The 21,093-nt window shown below is 41.0% G+C and overlaps 3 protein-coding genes across 3 annotated transcripts in view; 2 read left to right on the forward strand and 1 right to left on the reverse strand.

The window, feature by feature from the left end:
• The first annotated feature begins 448 nt into the window (after nt 1-448).
• Nucleotides 449-3,623, forward strand: LOC142366461 (uncharacterized). Its single transcript, XM_075448357.1, has 6 exons — nt 449-599; nt 688-741; nt 1,795-2,088; nt 2,616-2,735; nt 2,814-2,841; nt 2,975-3,623. The coding sequence occupies exons 1-6, from the start codon at nt 554-556 to the stop codon at nt 3,096-3,098; spliced, it is 666 nt and encodes a 221-aa protein (XP_075304472.1). The 5' UTR covers nt 449-553; the 3' UTR covers nt 3,099-3,623.
• ptafr (platelet-activating factor receptor) lies at nt 3,507-10,499 on the reverse strand. Its single transcript, XM_075448356.1, has 2 exons — nt 10,426-10,499; nt 3,507-6,582 (listed from the first exon to the last, which is right to left on the reverse strand). The coding sequence occupies exons 1-2, from the start codon at nt 10,429-10,431 to the stop codon at nt 5,425-5,427; spliced, it is 1,164 nt and encodes a 387-aa protein (XP_075304471.1). The 5' UTR covers nt 10,432-10,499; the 3' UTR covers nt 3,507-5,424.
• Nucleotides 10,500-17,025: 6,526 nt separating this feature from the next.
• luzp1 (leucine zipper protein 1) overlaps nt 17,026-21,093 on the forward strand; it is a 43,161-nt gene continuing 39,093 nt past the window's right edge. Inside the window, exon 1 of the mRNA XM_075448762.1 lies at nt 17,026-17,270. The gene's annotated coding sequence lies outside the window, so the exon portion shown is untranslated. The remainder of the gene's footprint in view (nt 17,271-21,093) is intronic.

Below are 21,093 nucleotides of genomic sequence, written 5' to 3' on the forward strand. Positions count from 1 at the left end.
CTTCATGTAGAACTGTATAAATTCCACTTGCCCCTCCTGACCCGCCCTCACTTGAGGCAGGTCTGATGTCATTTTGTCCCACTGCAACAGTCAGAGCTGTCATCACGGCCTGGCCCTGTAGGTGAACGCTGTCGGAGAAATGCGAGCTTTCAAACCACGTGTGATGAGGGTCTGATGGACTTGCCTGCCACCTCGGAAATTAAAAGTTAAAGAAGTCTGGTCATCTGTTCTATATGCAGGTCACAAATTGATTGGCATATTTTAAATGCGACAAATCACTTTGATGATTACTTTACAGTTCTCATGCGAGGTAGTAAAAACCTTACATACAGCTTCTTCCCTCGCTGTATAAAAAACTGGGTGAACTTAATTCATTGTTAGTGCAACAATGAATTGTTTTATACATAAAAGGGAACTTGAAGCTTCCCTTTTTTTCAGTTTCCCAGTCTCACACTTCCTCAGGTCTCACCTGCATTTTGATTATAATACATCGAAGTTTACCTGTAAGGCTGTACAAAACTGTTGGGCTTGATTTTTGTTCGTCCCAAACAACATGTTGCTTGGCGTTGTTATACTCCTCTCTCTGCGTGAGAGCACAGGTAAGTGCATTTTCTGTAATTAATCTATCAAAAGTTTCCAGAAATTGAAATTTCAAATGCATTGCTATGGTTTGTAATGTCTTTTTAGGTCAATCCACAAAAAGCACTACTGTCGGAGAAACTATAACGACTACGAATGAAGGTAATTCAGAGCTTTTGTTTATGAAAAAAAGAATATATTCTCGACTTTGAGTCCAAAGTAGTAGTAGTATGAAATCGTGGAGCATCTTGAGAAAGGAAAACAAAATATATTTATATATACTTCTAGGACAAATCTTAGCAGTTTTGAAGTGCACAACATACAAGTTCTCCCATGTTTGTTTAGTTGTTTTGTTTGCAAGTTTTACCACCATAATTTAAAAAAAAGAATCCCTATATGAAATGTCAATAAAAATCTGATAAGCAAATCTTGTAAACCAAAATTCAATTGACGATAGAACATAGTAAACATTTCAAATATTGTAAGGACAAAATTTGCATGCTTCATTGAAAATATCAGTTCATCTTGAAAATGATGGTATAGCAACATGTCTCAAAAAAGTTGGGAAGGGGTCAGCGAAAGGCTAGTAAAAAACGGTGAAAACAAATGCAGGTTAAAGCTCTGTTATGCAGAGAAGAAGCCATATGTAGACATGATGCAGAAACACCAGTCTTCTCTGGACCAAACCTCCTATAAAATGGACTTAGGAAAAGTGGAAAACTGTTCTGTGGTCGGACAAAATCAGAAATAGTGGATACTGCATCCTATGAACTAAAGAGGACAGGGGCCATCCAGCTTGTTATCAGTGTTTATCGCTGGCAGTATGGGGTGCAGAAGTACCTATAGAATTGTCTGGTTGAACATCTGGAAAGGCTTCATGAATGGTGGGAGATATATCCAGGTTTTAAGGCAACATATGCTCCCATCCAGATAACGTCTTTTTCAGTGAACGCCAATTCAAAACCACTTACCGCATCTATTATAACAGCATGGCTTCCTAGCAGGAGAGCCGGGGTGCTCTTTACTAACTGAAAACATTTGGCCCTTTATTGTTAAAAGATGAAGGGACGTTACACACTCGAAGAAAAAACTGAAAATATTGGTTCATGTGATTGACATATCAACAGATTATGTTTCTGTTTATATTTTCAGCATCCAAACTTCTATCTTTTTTTTAACTGGATCTTGTAGTTATCCTCCTTCCTGTCTCTTCAGCTCCTCCCTCCATCACAGAAAAGCCGTCTCCGCTGCAGCTGGTGGCCAAACCAGACTATCCAGTTGCAGCAGGTCAAAGAGTCCACCTGTGTTGCAGTGCTCCCACTGAACCAGCTGTCATCATTTGGTTCCGGAAACACTTGCACAACGAAACCTGGAAACAGGTGGGAAATGGTCTGGAACTAATTCTCACTGAGCCAGAGCAAAGTGGGGTGTACCACTGCAATGCAAATATCTGGCCATCTCAACAGAGCCCAAATCACACAGTTTTTATCATCGCCATTCAAACCACAGGTTGGTATTTGTTTGGATTTGCTGTATATATGTATGAAAAACTGAATATTTGTAGGTCTTCATAGCAGTGCTGTCCCATATTTCCTTCTAATGGCTGGCAAATGACTCCAAACTAATCTCCCAGATAATGATGAGTAATGTTGATGTTAGGTCTAATTCATGGAAATGAACACACAGATAGTAAGCCAGGTCTACATTTATGACAATGAGCAGTTTTTCTAATGTTAATGTAGGCATAACTATTTGCATAGTTTGGAACATCACCAGACATTCTTGCTTAGGGATAATTAAAGTTAATACCGATAATAGAGCTGTGTGAACTGTTTGATAGACAAATTCTGACAATATGCAAGGAGTTAAAAATTGGGTGTTTTTAATTAAGATTTCAGAATGTGAAATGATAAACTAATATGCAATACTTGGACCCAATTAGCAAATGTCCTTAGTAAGAAAATGTCGACAGGTTTTTAATCTAACCAGCTGTCCTTTTGCCCACTGACGATTGCTGTTCCCCCAATTTATATCAGTGGGAGAGAAATTAGGAATAGCTGCCTTCGTGCTTTCCCTGAGCATCATCATCTGTCTTCCATTGCTGCACATTCAAAGATTCTGTCACACCGTGACCACTCCAAGAACTGCAGTTGAAGGTAAAGAGCACAACCCAGCCCTCCAAATTTGAATTAGATAGATCTGTGGGTAATTTCAACTGCTTTCCTTTCTTTAAGGTGTTGGGAAACCTGAAGTGGTATCAAAGTAAGTCTTGAAATATCAATCATTTACACTTTTTTTATAGGTTTATGTTGCTGTTTGAACTTTAACTTCATGTTTTGAGCCATCTGAGTCAGAGGATATGATCTTCCAGTAATCACTCTTTTCTATTTACCAGAGGAGAGCCACCACAAGCTAACAGTGACAAAGATGTCTACATGAATTACACAAGCACCAGCGCCTACAGCAATTTGGATCCCACCATTATGACTGGGGAAAATGTGTACTCTAGTCTGTCATGACTGACGACGTGAGTGAAGGTGGAGATGTGCTATGAAAAGGCAAAAAAGACACCAAGAGAGTGCTTTGTTTCACAGTAGAGGGTAACTTCATGCGGAGCTTTGTGCTAGCGTGTTAGTTTCCTGACAGTGTGGTTTTAGCAAGATTTTATCTGCTCTCACACCTCATTTTTGATGTCAGTGTTGTAGATGTCGTAGAAGTTTTTTTCCTTCCTATTACCTGTGATGAGAAATTAAATAGTGGTGAGGCAAATGGTTAACGTAGATTGGGAAGCCTGTTGCGGGGGTTTCTCAAGCAGTTCTAAGAGACATTGAATTTACCATTACATAGGCAGCCACAGCTGTACAGCTGTTTTCTTCAGCTTTGTTTTCTTAACCCTTTTCAGACGATGAGTGTGCTTAATCCTGCTGCCTTCTTCTTGCTGATTTTTCTAATGAAAAATGTTTGAATCACCACGATTTATCAAAATGAATAAACATTTTATTAAGAAATATGCAATATGTCATGTTAAGGTAGCTCCTTTTTCTTTACGAAGATCAAAATAACACCATGCAAACCTTTGAGCACAATACAACAGAGCTGCACCGCAAAATGTAAGATGAATCTGCTTTGCAACAGCAAATAAGCTCAAGGTAGCACAGTCTATTACAGCACGGAGCAAATAGCTGAAGAATTAGGAGAACAGTTTTTTTCTATTCAAGGCGTAGTGGCAGTGCAAAACACAACAGATGTGTGAGGGGAAACAGCCAAAGCATGATTACTTCTGCTATCTTGTGTCACAGTGCTGGATACAACTTGCCTCTGTAAAGTTGATAGAAACAGAAAATGGAGATAGATAGCTATTTGCTTCGTAATTTGCTGAAAAGATAACAAGCATCATAAATTAGTTTATGTGCATACCAGTGCCTAAAAGGCACTTTCTCTACAGTTTTTAAGGCAAAGCAAATATTTTCATACAGTACAATTCAACAAGTGCTTTCCACTTAGTACTTGATATAGAACATAAAACATCAAAAAGAAAGAAAAAAAATTCAAAATAAATGAATAAAATAACAGAGAGGGAGTTACAGTCCAGTTATTAAGTTAGTATTCAAAGTTCAATTCAACTGACAGGAAGCCAGTGTAAAGATATGTGATATGATTCACTACTAGGTCATGAGCAATTCGGGACTTAGTCTCCCATAGCTATCAGTTAATCTTATGCTCATATGGAATTTTCTAAGAGTCATGTAGTTTTTTTTTTTATGTCTCCCTGCTTGCAAAACTTCTCCTTTTAAGTTTAAACAGGAAGAGCAGAAACGGTGATGCAAAGCATTTCAGTACCCATCTGCATTTGAAGCCAAACTGAACCAACTAAACAGCTCTTAGGGGTTTTGACGCCAGAATTGAGGGGACAAGACCCAGCAAGACAGAGAAACGAGATATCTAACACGTAGACTTGTGTAACAGGGTCTATATTACGGCAAATCTTATTTTCCTCCTAACTGTTAGGACCTGGCTCATTGTGCCGCAACATAAAATTAAGACAGAACGCAAGTAGTTAGGAAAGAAATGAGTTCATTTAGAATACAAAAAACGCATGTAAAATGTTTCCGAACAACAAGTAAATGCTGTTCCTGTGAAACAGCTGCGTGAATGCTGATTGCTGAATGAATCCACTTTTATCTGCCAAAAATGTCTTTGAAAAACACATTTTTGATTTTTTTTATTTTTTAGTTGCTTGAGAGCAATGGTGTTAGAAAGAGACATATATAGCAAAGTGCCTGAGCTGGAACTCGAACCTGGGTCACCCGCATCTAAGATCTTAATCCCCTGTACGCGAGTCATATAACCAGTAACCACTGGAGCTACATAGGACTCCTGGAATCTATCTTACAGTGAACTTTTGTCACATCATTTTACTACTTTAAATGAATACAAAAAGCTTAATTATGTAAACATTGTATAAGAGTGTTTCCCAACCCTGGTCCCCAAAGCACACAGCCCTGAATGTTTTCCATGTTCGTTTACCTGTTCCAACACGCCTGATTCAAATAAACGGGTAAGCTCTTCAGCTCTGCAGAAGGCTGATGAAGACCCATTCATTAGATTCAGGTGTGCCGGATCAGAGAAACATAGAAAGCATGCAGGGTTGTGTGGCTTGAGGACCAGAGTTGGGAAACATTGCTTTATAAGACAGAAAGATCAGTAGACTTTGCATTCATGTGCAATAATGACATACAGCAAATGGCCCAAGCTGGGACTCAGGACCTTGGTATCTGTTTAATCATTAGATAGTCATTTCACCGTAGTCAATTCAGCTGGTCTCACACACACATGATCTTTGAGTTATTCCTCTTTGGGCTGGTGGTGAATGCTGTGAAGTTTCTGGCTCTGATCTCTACTGTCTATGGACACATGTGAGGTGACCGTGTGGGAGCAGCTCTCTCCCTTTACTAACTTTTTAAAGTGGGTCACAATCAACTTCTGAAACTTCCGTGTGGCAAAATAATAGACCACAGGATCAAAAATGCTGTTGAGGCTCATGAGAGCCAAGGCGATCTGATGTGCGTCATTAAGTGATTGACGGGCGTCCTGGTCCCAGTCCATGTGGCCCCAGCCATCTGTGATGTTTAGGACTGCCAGTGCCCAGGGGCCTTGAATTATGTGGTGGGGCAGGAAACACAGAACAAATACTCCCACTACCGCTAACAGCATCTGCAGAGCCCTACGTTTCATCCCTCTGGGCTTTTTACATGAGGTTGACAAGGCTCTGTTGGACTTTCTGGATATGATTGTTTTGGAGCGAAATTCTGACTGGGGAGTTTTTTGATTAAGTAAAGCCCAAGCAATAAGGACATTGAACACCACAACAAGGACAAAGACAACAAAAAACATTCCAATTATTAAGAAATGAGTTATAGCTACTTTCCTCTTGTCATCGTTTGTTTCATTGTGGTAGCCCTCAAAACAACGCGTGAAGTTGTCTGAGTCTACGTGTGTCCCTTTTTGTGTCATATTTGGAATGGATATTGACACAGTGAACGTCCAGATAACAACGCACACGACGATCCCGCGACACCTGTGGTCTGAAGAGGCCATGTCCAGAGGCCGAGTGACCGCCAGGTATCGGTTGAAGCTGATGGCTCCAAGGAAGAGGATGGAACCGTAGGTGTTGATGTAATAGAATGAGCCCGACACCTGGCACATGAACTCACCATAGACCCAGTTACCCTCATGAAGATAATAACCAATCCAAAAGGGAAGGGTGCACACATAAAGGACGTCAGCGATGGTCAGGTTGATCATGTAGATGCGGATCTCTCCCATGGCCTTTGCTCCACGGAGGCACCACAAGACAAACAGTATGTAGATGTTGGCAAAGAAGCCCAGAACCACGATGATGGCATAGATGACTGGGAAGAGCACATAGCGAAACTTGGAGTCCAGGAATGTTGAGTTGGCTGTAGACTCCACAACAGAAGTTCCTGTAACAGCTTGTTCTGCCTATGGGAGACAAAGTATGTTGTCAGTATTATGCCCAGTCATAACAGCAGTAGAAGTGACTAGCTTATTAAATTAAGGATTTATTTTTGAGATTGAGTTCAGGATGAGGAAGTTGAAATGAGCGAGAAAGAAACTTGTAAGTTCTATGTGAAGCTATCGAGGACAAAAGGGGGGGGGGGCATGAAAGTGTTAGCAGAGTTCTGCAAACACACTTTTGGCCATTACTTCACGTCATGACACAAAAAAACAAGGGGACCGAAACCATATTTCAACTTTAGTCAGATTTGGAATTACTTATTCTGAAACTTGTGACTTCTGAATTGTGCTGATTGTGCAGCTCATCTGGATGCTGCAGTGAAAGATGTGTGAAGCGTCCACATTTCAGACTTTGAAAATTTTGTGTTCTATTGTATACAGCTTTACAAGACAAACAAAATGTGCTTTATCTATTTCCCCCTTCATCATCGACCCTCCATCCATTAGCTCAACCCTGAAATTAAATCAGCTCTAGCAAATTGAGCACATTTTGTAAAATACTTGTACAGTTCTCAACACATTAAGAAAAATCCTTGCAGTATTTCATACTGTATGGCACACATTACTTCCCTCAAATGCAAATGATCAAAGTGCTCATGCAAAACAGAGCTTTATTATGACTTATACATGTAAATAAGTGACAAGGAGTTGGCAACACTCTGTTAACATCTCCATTTGTAGCAGTGGGCAGACTCTGTTCTGTTTCTTCCTCTGACTCAGGGCATAACCCAAAGTTTGTTCTCACATCTTCCTCTATGTACAAGAAACCCATTCCGTCTTTCTATGTTCTATGTTTCTACATGCATATGAAGATGTATACATACTGTTTCCTTCCAGGAATAGGAATATAAATGAGAACAATGTTCCAAGTTTCTTCCTGGAACTTTCTGAAGAACTTGAGCAACAAGGTGTAATTATCAGCTGTAGCTAAAACAGGGAGGGATTACAGCCGTTCTTCCTTTCTGTGGAGCCAGGATACGACTTCAAGGGATCTAATCTACTCGTCATCTTGAAAATAGCAGAAATTCTTGAGATTCACAACAGTGAAAGAATAGACAAGTTGAGGCCTGTTGTTGTCAAATGGAGGAACAACAACAAGGAAGAAGGAAGAATCACATTATTATTCCATGCAACCTTACTTAACCACATCAGCTCTTGCTGGGGGTTTCCATTCATTTTCATACCTATTTCATTTAATTTAGGGTTGTGGGGTTGCTGGAGCCTATCTTGCTGCCACTGGGCAAGAGGCGGACTACAACCTGGACGGGTCGGCAGTCCATAACACAGCCTGTGTGGCTGTGTTATGGAGAGGAACGAGACAAACAACCATGCACACTCACACTCACTCCTCGGGTCAGTTTAGGACAGAGGGAGGAATACCAACCAGGAACCCTCTCGCTGTGACCTTGCATGACCCCTGCTGAGGGTTTTCTTACGAAAAACAATATCAAAACATACTGTATATCAATATCATGGGACCTCCACCTCAAACAACTTTTAAGACATGATTGTTTTATCCTTTTTGTGAGTCTTAGCTTTTTCAATTGGACATTTTTACTAAATTTGATATAAACCATCTTTGTTCTACCATTTATCATTTTTATATTGTCTAAAATAGAAATCTGTGCGCTTTTTTCCGGCTGTGACATTACATTCAGTTGTTTAACTTCACAATTATGGAACCCTTCTGAATTAATTGAATGTAGGGCTGATTCATTTTGGCAGAATAACTATTGTGACCACCTTTATTAAGTCATTTCATCATCTGACACTGAAAGCAGCCTTTCCTTTTCAGGGCAGTTATCAATGGGGTTAGGCACACATCGTGTAATCTGTCTAACTCATCTTAAAAACTTTCAGTTTCTGTCTTACTGGTGTGATGGTTCCTGGAAACAACATAAAATTGGAGGCAGGCATGAAAGAAATCTTGAATGGAAGTACAAAGCCAATTTATCGAGAAACAAGAAGGTTTTCTAAAAATGTAGCCAAAACTAAAACCATATGTAATGTTAAATAGTTTGAGCCTTTATTCAACAGACACCAGTAACAAAAAAAATGTAACTAATTTCAGCGTCTTCACTGTTTATACGCCATCATCTTTAAAAAAATTCAAACAAATCTAGAATTTGATAATGGCAACATTAGGGAGAAAGGCATGTTTAGCACTGTGTGACATCGCCATTCCTCTTAATTACACATTTAAGTAATGCATATCCTGTGTGAGCAAGACACTCATTCAGACTCATAGCTGTTTACCAAGACACCGCTTCTGCCACTGAACACCACATAAAACTGTCTTAGTGTGATAGTGTGCCTGTGGCTATCACACTATGCAACTCCACCCTCAGACAGCCAAAAATGATAATGTACACACAAATGTGCATAGTCTACTTTCTAATTTACCATTTTACTACTTAGTTTGTCTGTTTTTTCTTGTTATCTGTCATTTATTACTATTCTCAATATTACTATTGTTGCTTTAATATTTCTCCACTTAAACACGGTAGCAAAATAATTTCCCCTCGAGGATTAATAAAGTATATCTGAATCTGAGGCCAAGCTGTCATAAGCCATGAAGAATGAGGTCTGGCTTTGTCCTGCTGAACTATTCATCAACCTCCAGGAGAAAGACGTCACCTTGATGGTAGCATATCTCTCTCTATCATCCAAGTATGCATTTATGTCTTTGCATCAATGCTACCGTCACCCATATGCAAATCAATCCTACCACGAGCAGTGATGCACCACATTTCACCGATAACAGCCTGGCATTTCTGCAGTGTTATTACGTGCATTCAGCTGATTTTCTTTTTCTTTAAGTGACTGATACTGATTTTCTAAGGGAGCTTGGCAAAAAGTGATGAACCATGAACCACCCTTGCTTAGAAATACTAAACCTTCGGTGAATACTACTTTTCTACCCAATCCCGACTCCCTCACCTGTCACAAGTTAATCTATTGATTGTTGAATCTTCCAAAATGGTATTACTTCTGCATTCTAGAAACGTTTATGCATCTTACTTATTCATTTTTTTGCCTCTCTTTTAACTGTTTTGAATGTGTTGTTGGTATTAAACTCTGCGTTTGCTTCAACTGACTGAACAAGTTTCCTGGAGATGAAATTTGTACCCCTCAAAAGTCTTTCACAGTGCAATTAAAATGTGGACAGTTGGTTTCCATCTGGACGTATGGAATAAGTTTTGGGTTTGCTTTGTCTCTTTTACCATTTACCACGACACTGGGCTCATACAATCACATTTATATATTGTGCTGAAAAACATTGCCCACCCAGTGAGAGTTGAAACTAGTTCTGGTTGGTTTCAGAAAATATGGTTAGGTATTCTGTCACAATTTATGCAAACAACCTGTTCCACAACCTATTATAAATTAGTGGCTTTGTTAGTTGTAAGTTGTTTATTTATGTTTTTTATTATGTGTGACAAGCTATCAATATTCTGAGGATAACAGTGCTCAAGTACTGAAACTACCTCAAGCACACAAGTACTTCAAAGCGAGAAAGAGAGAAATTATATTTTGGATAATATTTCCTAAAACCACATGACAGCAAACTCCTTCAGAGGTACACATATTACAACGTAGCCCTCTAACGAGTATTTAATTTATTTTCAAAATTATAAGAGCACTACATAAAGATTTGCTTTCTTGCCATCTTTCAATTGATGAATCATTTTGTATTTAAGTAGTTTAACACTGTGGGACGACGCAAAGCCAGGACCTGCTATCCTCTATACAAACACGCACAGGAAAAAACACATTTTGAAAAAATAGGAAAAAAAAAAATCTTACCGACATATCTTTCAGTTTCTTCAATTATGAACGTCTGCACTGCACATTTAAGGTCCCCACGGAAATGAGGTCGCCTGACCCACGCGCGCGGTTACTTTGACAGAGTGGGCGTGGCTCTGTGGGACTGATGAGGGTTTTATGGTTCCTTCCGAGGAAAGACCCATATGTTGCAAGAATGTTTTTTTACGTTGCAAACTCATGTCTGCTCAAATGAGGACAGACGACGGCTTTGCCGCAACGCTGGAGTATTACGGCTGTTTTATTCCTGTGACATTATTGGTTATTCTTCAACATGTTGTAAATGATTTCACTGGCAGTTTAAGTGTTAATGAAATCAGAAGTTTCTGTCTCATTGGTGTTCCTGAAATAGAGTCAGATGTCAGATATAAGGAGATGATAATGACTTAGTTTCATTCATGCATTTCACTTATGCTGGGCCAATGTTGGCACAAAAATCCTAAAGCCAAAAATATAAATAGTCCTATTCCCGCTATATTTCTCTAGCTCAGATTATCTTTCGCTAAAGTCTCTTTTAAAAAGAGTTTTTTCTTATTGTTGCTCCTGCCACTAAACTTCCAGGTGTCATTGACAGAGTTTGAAAAATTCTTGCCAGATTTGAGTTTCCCTCAGTTATTGCCATGTTGGGGCGAAAAAAAGGAAAAAAAGCAGCAGCAAGTGTTTTGTTGATTTTTGACCTCTTGGTGAAGATTATTATTATAGGCTGTTAGCAGCCTGAAAGGAAGAAGCCTACATTACCTGAGTATAAAGGTAATGTTGGACCATGAAAGTAAAGGTACAGAATTGCTCCTATTTGTATAATTTTTCCCAGATGTAAGCTGCACCGTGGTGTTGGCTTCTTAGGATGACAGAACTCTGATGCCGTTGATACCACAAAACCACAAAACCACAAAAGAGCAGAAGAAGATGTCTGTGTGTGTGTCATGTTTGATGTGATGAGTGCTCTGGGATGAAAAAAGAACACTCTTGAAAATATATACCTCATCCCAAGTCTATTTTGAATGTCTTCTCATCTTAACTCAAGATCCAGATAAGTCTCAGTGAATGCTGTATGGATATTGTGTAGCCTGTTGCAGCTCATCAGTGGGTGAAGTCAGCAGTAATGCATTTTAACCACATGGTGGAGGCAGAGATTCATCAAGGGGCACAGTGATCCCTTATTTTAATCAGTGTACTCCGAAGGGAAACGATTTCAGCCAGGCTCCGTGCAATTCGGTCGGCATGAGCTAAATGAACCACCACTCTTACTCTCTGAAGCACCAACACCACCCACCTCAGTGGTAAAGGTTTAATTCCATCTCCAATGTACAACCTCACAACACAATACAACACAACACATCCTCCTTTCCCTGGTGCCACCATATAATTCCTGGATTAAGGTTAACGAGCCTCCCCAACCTTATTGCTGTTATTATGGCTTGGCAGTGGAACAAGACAGCAGAGCTTTTGGGTGGTTGCGTGCCCTGCATGACTACCAGACCTGCTGCGCCTTTGCAGGGTACACAGACCTAAACTGGAAAAGATCTTTTCACATGCAACACATGGATGGGTGTGGAGTCAAAACATTTCTCAGTGAGTTGCTTTGATTTGTCTTGGGCATGATGAAATGGAGAGCAGCTAATGTGAGACGGGATGTGGTACAAAGCGGAGTATTGGATATGTTTTGTATTTGAACGACATGCGTGCATCAGTCAGTGTGAGCTTTTTTTGTGTGAAGTTTGCATGTTGGGTTTATTTTTGGGAGCTCTAATTTCTTCCCACAGTCAAAAGACATGTAGGATAGGTTAAGGGGCAACTCCAACTGTTCATCTACTGTGAGTGTTGATGGTTGTCTGTACGGGATGTACCCTGCCTGTCACCCAGTATCAGCTGACACTAGCTCCGTTGCATCTTGGACCCTGGTACAAGCTAAAGTAGCAAAAGATGTAAGCAATGCAAGATGTAGCAGCAACAAACATTTTACTGTTAATGTTACCCATAAATGCATTTGCTTAATGGTTGCGTTCCACTAAAAAGACTACTTTGTAAAGCCATTTTGAACACAGGTTCTCACAGGTTGTAGTCATGCAGCAAAAATAAGTTCATGTAATTAATGCTGAGAGTTAGAATCTTGAAAAACTTGAAAATACTTGCAGGTTCTTTCCCTCATACGCCGGCGCTTGCTCCCACCCACACTGAGAATATGTCATAGACTCTACCTGTGGTGACATAACAGCAGTATTTGATGCCTTGCCTAACCATACCCAAGTTTCCCATCTTTGAACTGAGCTAGGTTAAATGGCTCCTGCTCAAAGTAATGTCACAGAGTTGATGTGAGGGTTATCAGTCGTTGCCCTAAACATTGTTTGCTCTCATAGCACTAAAGCTAGTTCAAACATGATGATTAGTCAATACTTCCATGGAAAATATAACTAGTTTGATAGCACTAGAGCGACTGATGATGATCATCCACGGTTTATCGTTGTAAGTGATAAATCTTAGCTTCTTTATCTCACATTTATCTACTTCAGCTGTGTTTATGTTAGTAACTTATGAGATAACTTTACACATTCACAAAGCCAGCCATCAATCCTAAGCTATCAAGCTGAACCAGCTTTAGACGTTTTGTAGTAAATATTAAACAACTGGGATGGAAATACACCTTACAAACTAATTCATAGACTTTACGCTTTCATCTGGCTTCTGCCCGTAAGCCTTTACTTCTTTTTCAAGTAGCGACCCCTGTATGGCCAGCCGAGAAAAAGAAAAAAAAAGTATAATCAGAGACAGGTCCTTGCAGGTGATTGCTGATGTTCTGCACTCCTGCACAGCTCAGTCTGAGGAATCTTTTCTCTTATGGACTGGTTGCGCTTTGAATCCAGGTGCACAGAGACAAAAAAAGAAGGAATGCTGCCAGGTACTTCATAACTTTTTTTTTTTACTTATACATATACAGGATGGGAAGAGCAAGTCAGAAGTCAGAGTGATGATGTGGGAACACAGAAAGGGTGTGTGCTGATGAGTGGAGCTCCTCTTGTCCCATTAACACCTTTTCACAGTTGCACCTTCACCTCAGCTTGACCTTGAGGCACTTTGTCTCTGGCAGCAGGCACGAAACGCCCATGTTGGACATGTTATACAGGAAGGCTCTAAGATCAGCTCACTTCAGGAGGGCAGAAAGAAAATAAGAGGTTGAGAATTAAGAAATAGCTGCACGTCCTGCCTGGCAAAGGGCTCTTGGCAGACTCTAGACGTGTAGGTCTCTCTCAGGCAGATTTACTGCATGCCAGAAGCTGAGGATTGAGGAATGTCCCCCTGCAGTGAGAACGAGAGGGGCATGGGAGGGTGAACTAGACAGGCCAAGGCATCTGTACTTCAAGATGATATAGGACCTGACAGTAAGTCAAGACTTTCAAAGGATTTGGAGCTCTCTGACCGTCTCGTGGGACATTCTGTGTGTTTCCAAATTAAGACATAACAACCTCAAATATCAGAATTTCATAAGCCGTTGGAAGTCACTTAACACTCATTTAATTGGAAAAGACTGCTAAAGCAATTGAGATTCACATGACAGTATTATACAAGAGACGCTGCCTTTTAAAATGGACCCTTGAAAACATGGCGTGTGCCTGATGGCGTTGGATAAGCGCATGTTTCCTGACATGACAAGTTGCCCCACATTTTGATCCACCAGAGTTACATCTGTTTGAATACTGGCCATAACCCACTCTGTGAGGACAGTGAATTATGCACACTAATCCTTATCCGCTCTGTGAAATGGACATAAAGTAGGAAAGCTCGAGCATAAGCCATATTGTAGCATAAAATCCTTCCACTTTAGTCTCGTTTTATTTTTCCCATTTTCATCATGTAGACAAAGAAAAATATCAGGTGACTGTTGGACCTAAGCCCCGCACTTTGTTCTATTGGCTGCTTGTAATTTCGGTGATCTGCACATGATTATTAGAGATTTTTCGAATGTTGCAGTGGCTGAAAGTCACTCTGGATAAGATAAAATGCCAAAGAAGTTAAATGCAGTGCTACAGTATTCATCTGTAGCTTCTTACTGGAATAAACAAAATCCTGGCTGGAGAAGTATGTTGTTGATTAGGAAGGATGTTGGCCAGAAACCTGCTCTTCCTGAATCAGCTGCTCTGTGTGTGCTGCAGTATGCATTGTAGGAGATTGCATTCCCTCAAAAAACATCCTAACCTTTTGCAGGAGAGTTCAGTCTGTGCAATGCATTTACATTCAGGCAAATTTCCAAAATGACCGAAAATTGTCCGTGCATGAGCCAAAGCTCTTAAGATGGATGTATCATGGCTGATATACGTCCTTATGAAATAGGTATCTTCCGTGCCTGGCTTTGCATAAATGTCATCTCGCTGTTTTTACTGCCTTGATGGATCATTTGTACGTCGGCCCTTTATAAATCCTGGGTTGTTTTAATGTGTCTTTCATTTTTTTTTTACGCTGTGAAATATGTGGAATAAAAAACGAGGCTGACTCCACTCAAATAAAGTTTATTCAAAAATGTATGGGCGCTCACACATATTCACATACACCTGCGCTCAGCTTTGCTGCCGTGGCATTCAAGCGTCTGGGCATGCCAGGTTATGCCTTTGACTCGCAGCTGCCTCTGAAAGGATTCGATTCCTCTTTGATCACTTGGTATCTTTGGTATCTTTCCCCACCTGGAAAAGGGTGACAGCATTATTTATACCTCACTTAACCCTTTATGTGAAATGATACGAACAGAACGGTATGTCCTTTATGTGAGAGAGGTATGTTAGAGGTGTGGGAAACAAAGGCTCAACTGAGGCACTCTCCACGAGTGACTCATCACACTGTCGAGGCAACAGATGAATATGAGATTTTAGTGTCCATTAGCTGTATTTTAGGGCCTTTAATTAACAGCATTGTGTTGATGATGTTTCACTTCAGAGTTTGTGTGCAGTCTGCGTGGGCAAGACTTCACCTGGTTGCTTGTCTGATTATTAGATTCAAAAGGGTTAGAAGGTATTTTACCATCTAACTGAAATAATTTCCACTCTTACATGACTAAAAGGCAGTAAAAACACAGAAAGGAGAATTTACTGCCCACCATAATCATGCTGCGATAACAGAGTAAACAATACACCTCTGTTCCAGTATTAGACTGAATTACTGCAGTGCTTTTCAAGAGAGCACAGTCATTTGCCTCTTGGTTGCACACCCAAATATACAGGAATGATAGAAAGGTTATGAGATGTGATGATCGAAATTGATGTTCTGTCTGGAAGGCCAGGCTGCCAAGCTGCTCTGAATTTGGATTCAGGCGAAGGAGATGATCCAGCGTTGCCTAGTTTAAGCTGCCCGAACGACCCTTTCCAACATCATCCACCATCAAATAGCAATCGACACCAAACAGATCATTTGAAAGTCATCTTGATGTCACAGTATCTGATTTTCAATATATGACTGTCACGGCCAAAATCATTTAAGATAACAATAAAATTAAACTTCTATGAGAGTTATTCTTTGTTTCTTGAGTTTTTTGTTTCAGTTTTTCTGGCAGTTGAATTACACTATAAGTAGTCTGCATTCAATAATGTTAAAATATTATTACGTGTAAATCACTAACACAGTTGATGTTTAATTCTTTAGATATAACAATTATCATCAATACTGGTAAAAATGATCCCATGATGTCACTCTATCAAAGTCAGAAGAGGAGGGATTACTACATTATTTCACTGATGGCCATGAGAATGTTTTCTATTACTTTGGAATTGGAAAATTATATCTGAAGAAGGATGAACGAGATTTTTAACTAGAAAAAAAAGCTTTAATGATCCTAAAGTAGTTTGATGTAAATAATAAGTCGTGTGTTGGTGTTTCAAAACTCTCGTTTCTGTAGACAGTGTCTATTTAAACAGTGCACTGAGATATTTAAAACAGGCTTTGAGACAACTAATTATAATGTCACTCTGTAGTTATTTTTTGAACCACAGTTTGACTATTTTAAGTCTAACAGTTATCCCATATTAAAAACTGAAGAGCTTTAAAGTCTTTTGGGAAGTAATTCTGACTAATAAGATCCCTAATAGTCTATGTTAAATGTATTCTGGGCGTATTCCCTCCACAAAAACTTCAACAAAACTTTCTTTAAATTCCAGCGAAGACACCCAATGTTGAATACCAAACTATGTTGTTTGTACTTTTTTAAAAAAAAAAGCCTATAAGGTTCAGAGCATTTTGGTGGGGATTAGTGGTTTTTGGTTAATAAGTTAAAATGTACTTTATCTCTTACATGTAGGCTATATCCACAACTGTATTGTAACCCCGGAATCGTTGTTTCATAAATTTTTGAATGGAGAATTTGTGTTTAAGTGACAATGTTCTGCTCCGGTGGAACGGAGTTAAGAAGAAGTCTTGAATATCTGAACGCTTGCTTGGATTCATTCCTCCTCACTGGCCACACTTGCGTGCAGTTCAGTGGGAGAGAGGGGCGGGACCTTGAAGCCGGGAAGGGCGTTCTCTTTGCGGTCAGACCGGGCAGAGTCATCCCGAGGGGTGGGTCCTCCGGCAACAGAAAAGGAAAGCCCACCTTTTTTCATTGTTAAGGACGCGGTGGAATGTGATGGTTTGATCTCAAACGGACCAGGGAGGGGAATATCCGAGAGGAAAGGACCAACGAAAGGGATTTAGGGGACGAGGGAAACAAAAACCAACCCCCCTCCGTCGCCTCCAACTCTCTGGTCTTGTCTGAGAATATGTGGATGAACTTGTCCTGGTCGTGTCGGCTGCAGCGAATCCCACCGTCCGCATGAGCCCGACCCGCGTGAAGTTGTGGATTAACCGCTAAGGTAAATTTGACTCCTTATACTTGAGCGTGTTTGGTGTTGGGTGGGAATGTGTCTTGGTGGATAAGACAGCGGCTTCCTGAGTTGGACCAAGCCAGTTGCGACTGCAGAAGTCTGAACTGCGGCAAGTTTTTCGACCCTCCTCCCCGTCTTCGTCCTTCTCCTCCTCCTTCTCCTTCTCCTGCTGCTCTGCTCTGCTCGCCAGCGGAAGCGTCCAGGTCTGCGGCGAAAACCTCAGGTGGTTTAAACTACAGCGAGAAATCGCTTATATTCCGTTTTTTTTTTGTTGAGACGTGGCAGTTTTTATGAGGTTTGGGAGTATTTTGAGGCATTTTTGGTGCACTGCTTGTGTTTACTCGCGTTGTAATGTCAGCGTTTACGTACAGGCTGCTGCGTTTGATGCTTAGTTCAGGACATGCAGTCATGAAACATGAAACATCCAATAATTTGTGCGTAGGCGGCTTGTACCTGTGCTTGACATTCATGTAGCTTATGTTTAGGCCACAGTACGGCAACGACACTACCTTTCTGTGAGCTGTTTCAGGTCGACCGTGTTGGTTTCCCCCCTGTTTTCTAAGACTTCTGGAGTGTTAGGGATTTTTTTGCAAATTAAGTCAAAATGTTGCGGCCTCTTTAGGGTAAGTACCGGCAACATAAGCAGCAGGCATACTAAGATTTTAGTGACTATGGGGCACTGCTGTGGCCTCATTTCCTTTCTAAAACAGAAGGACAGAAAGGAGGAAAATTTCTTTTAACTGTTCACACCAGCACAACACATGGCATTTGTGTTTATTGTAGTTCCCACATAACCACGGCTTTTAAGGGATTTTCTTGACAGGCCTTGCTTGTATTTTGGTCCTGCTAAGTTGGAGGGTACAAATCGGAAAGTCACATGCCACTAGGTGAACATAAAGCAGAGATGGGAAGTGAAACGCCTGTTGTTTGGTAAAGCCTTCAGTCAGCAGCAGGAACCGGCACATTGTTAAAGCCATTTGGCAGTTGTGACAAGAGACCGAGTTGTATTCATATCTCACTGTGCATAGACAAATTGAACGATGAATCTTCACGTAGCCCTAACGGATGATGTTAACCTCGACAACTTGGAAGTGCAAGAAGTTTAACATGGAAAAAAGTTTTGACTGTTGACCAGAAAATTGTTAAATGACCAGTGCCGCAAGATATTTGTGATATCTGTGTTTGTTTTCTTTCTCGTGTGATGGAATGTGTCATACTGCATGGCCTACATATGCTCGTATAAAAACAAAGTGGCAGAGTCTGAACAGTATGTGCCCTGTGTTCCCTTTCCAGAACACCAGTAGATGTGTGCGTGTGTGTGTGTGTGTGTGTGTGTGTGTGTGTAAGTAGCAAAAAAGGTAGTTGTGGTGGAGTACTAATCTGCCAGGTGGGGCTCGTAAAGAGCTGCACAGGGAGGGAAGGAGATGGTGGGGACCTGCCTTGACCTGTTTCAGACTTGAAGGAGACACAAAAAACAAAAAACAAAAAATCCCTGATGACTTTCCAGTAAGGCTTACCCTCCCAGCCTAGCTATACTTTGTGCTAGTTGTGCTGCCAGCCTGTACTGCTGTGGGCACAAGCACTTTCATGGAAGCTTGTCGTCGTGGTAGACATTTGAGGCTTTCCTCTGGTATTTCGGGTGGGATTATTGCACTGCGTGTGGAGGGAATGTGTGCAGTTTGTGTCGTCAGGTTGGAAATGTTGGGAGAAATACAAAGGGAAAATCAAATGAGAGTATTGGCACACTGCTTCCTTCTATGCATTTCCATTCCCAGGAAATTATTCTCTCAGTCGGTAAAACTCCCAGCAGATGCCCTCTTGTTCCTTGAGTTTGATTGCACAGCACAAAGATTGTTAACGTTGACACAGTAGGCGTGCTCGCACCGCCACCACCTGCTTTACAATCCTAAAGTGACTTTAATGCCAAGAAATGAAGGTCACACAGTCTGTCCTGTCCAGGAGATGTCAACTGCCATGCAAAGTAATAATCATACCTCTCTCGTGTCTTTTATGACCTGGGCTATTCTACGCATGATTGGTTTTCCACCCCACAGAACGATGCGAGCGCCCTATGAAACTGCCTGCACTGCTTTGGGTGAAACCAAAAACTAATCATTATGGGTGTCCAATAAGGGTAATTATCAGACTAAGCACTGGACCTGGGGATTACGGAGTGGCTAAATGACTGCTCTGGGGATTAAATTAAAATATTGAGGTTTTCTGCCTGGGAGAATCAAACCACGGGGAATGTCAAGCCCAGCCTGTGAGTGGTAATATTACTACCACTCTGCACATCGGGGTGTATGCACAGACCTCGCTGCTAGTGTGGGACAGTCACACATACGTGTGGAAATGCAGGATAAGGATGCTGACGTCATGCGTTTCAAGGGCATGGAAATAAGGACGGATACTGTTATTGCTCAAGTAGATGGAAAACCACCAGAGATTGTTTTATTTTTTTTATTTATTTTTTTCATCCAAGTCTGCAGGGACTAACACAAAGAACAGAGACGGTATCAGCTAACACCTCGGCTCGTGTACTGTTCTAGCTCTTTTTTTCCATAACTTCTTCATACTAATTCTTTAAGATGAGGACGCTGCATTTCGTTGTCTAACAATCTTGGCCAACTTTTCCCTGACTCCATTGCATATAAGAGAACTGGGAAATGTCCACATCTGGAGCCTAAATGAATTGAAATGGCATATTTAACAAAAGGTCATTTTAAACTATACAGGAAGTTGTTTCCCTCAAAGGTATAACTTGAGAGAGGGAAGTCGGCGTTTACACCGGGATACAAATGCATACAAGTGTCCTTTGCAGCATAACCTACACATCCTAAGAAGCTGTAATTGAGAGCTGAGATAGATTTAGGACCGGATGGTGTCGGTGTTGGTTGTTATTATCGGCTGGCTTTTGCTTTTAGCCCCGGTTACTTGTTCACCCAGGAATAGAGCAGCGGAAGATGCAGAGTGACGTTGCAGGCTTTACAAACCGGGGCCTCCTCGAAATAGCACAGATGAATCATGATCTCTCCCATAAAGCCTTGTACAAAGGCCCACGCACAGCCTTGTGAGTGCATATCCTTTATGTGTGTGTGTGTGTGTGTGTGTTTTGTGATAATGCAATAAACCGCTCAGTATCCCGGACAGAGGCTGCTGTTGACAATACGCAGTCCAGCTGGAGCTCACGTCTGTGTAGCGGCGGACTTGCAGGAAGACGGCTTAATTCCACAAAGACGTCTCTGTGAGACTCTGCATGTACTTGCTGTGTCTCTGGAGTGTAAGTGAGAAAAGGAGCCTGCAAATAGTTTTGCTGCTGATAAATCATTTCTCTTGGTTTCAGAGCAAAATGCTAAAACATTGCTCAAATTCCAGTGCTTCCTTTCTGGGATTTTTCTTTCTTTTTTTATTTATTATTCCGGTGTGATCATAAAGTAAATATCCCAGGAGGAGGACTTGTGATGGATCCTCGTCTTTATCCATTTTCCTCCGTCTTCCCTCTCAGCTTTCCGTATCCGCGGTGGGCGAGTAACGGGGCCGTGATTACAGATGGATTCAAACTACTGGATTCTTGTGCGTCTGTGTGTACGCGGGTATTTTCTGCGTTCCGGGGCACTTTTGCTTGGGGCTGTTCCTATTCATTTAGATCTGTCATCATATACTAGAGGCTGAGTGTCGTTCACTCAGCGAGCAGTAGCTAGAAGTACATTTCAGCTCCAAATGTTCACACGCCTCCCTCGGTCTTTCATTAACACATACACTGACACGCACACTCTGTGTCCTCTCGCTCTTTCAGCCACGTCGAGGCGTG

The sequence above is a fragment of the Odontesthes bonariensis genome, chromosome 17 (genome assembly GCF_027942865.1).
Source record: "Odontesthes bonariensis isolate fOdoBon6 chromosome 17, fOdoBon6.hap1, whole genome shotgun sequence".
In the NCBI taxonomy this organism is placed as follows: Eukaryota; Metazoa; Chordata; class Actinopteri; order Atheriniformes; family Atherinopsidae; genus Odontesthes; species Odontesthes bonariensis.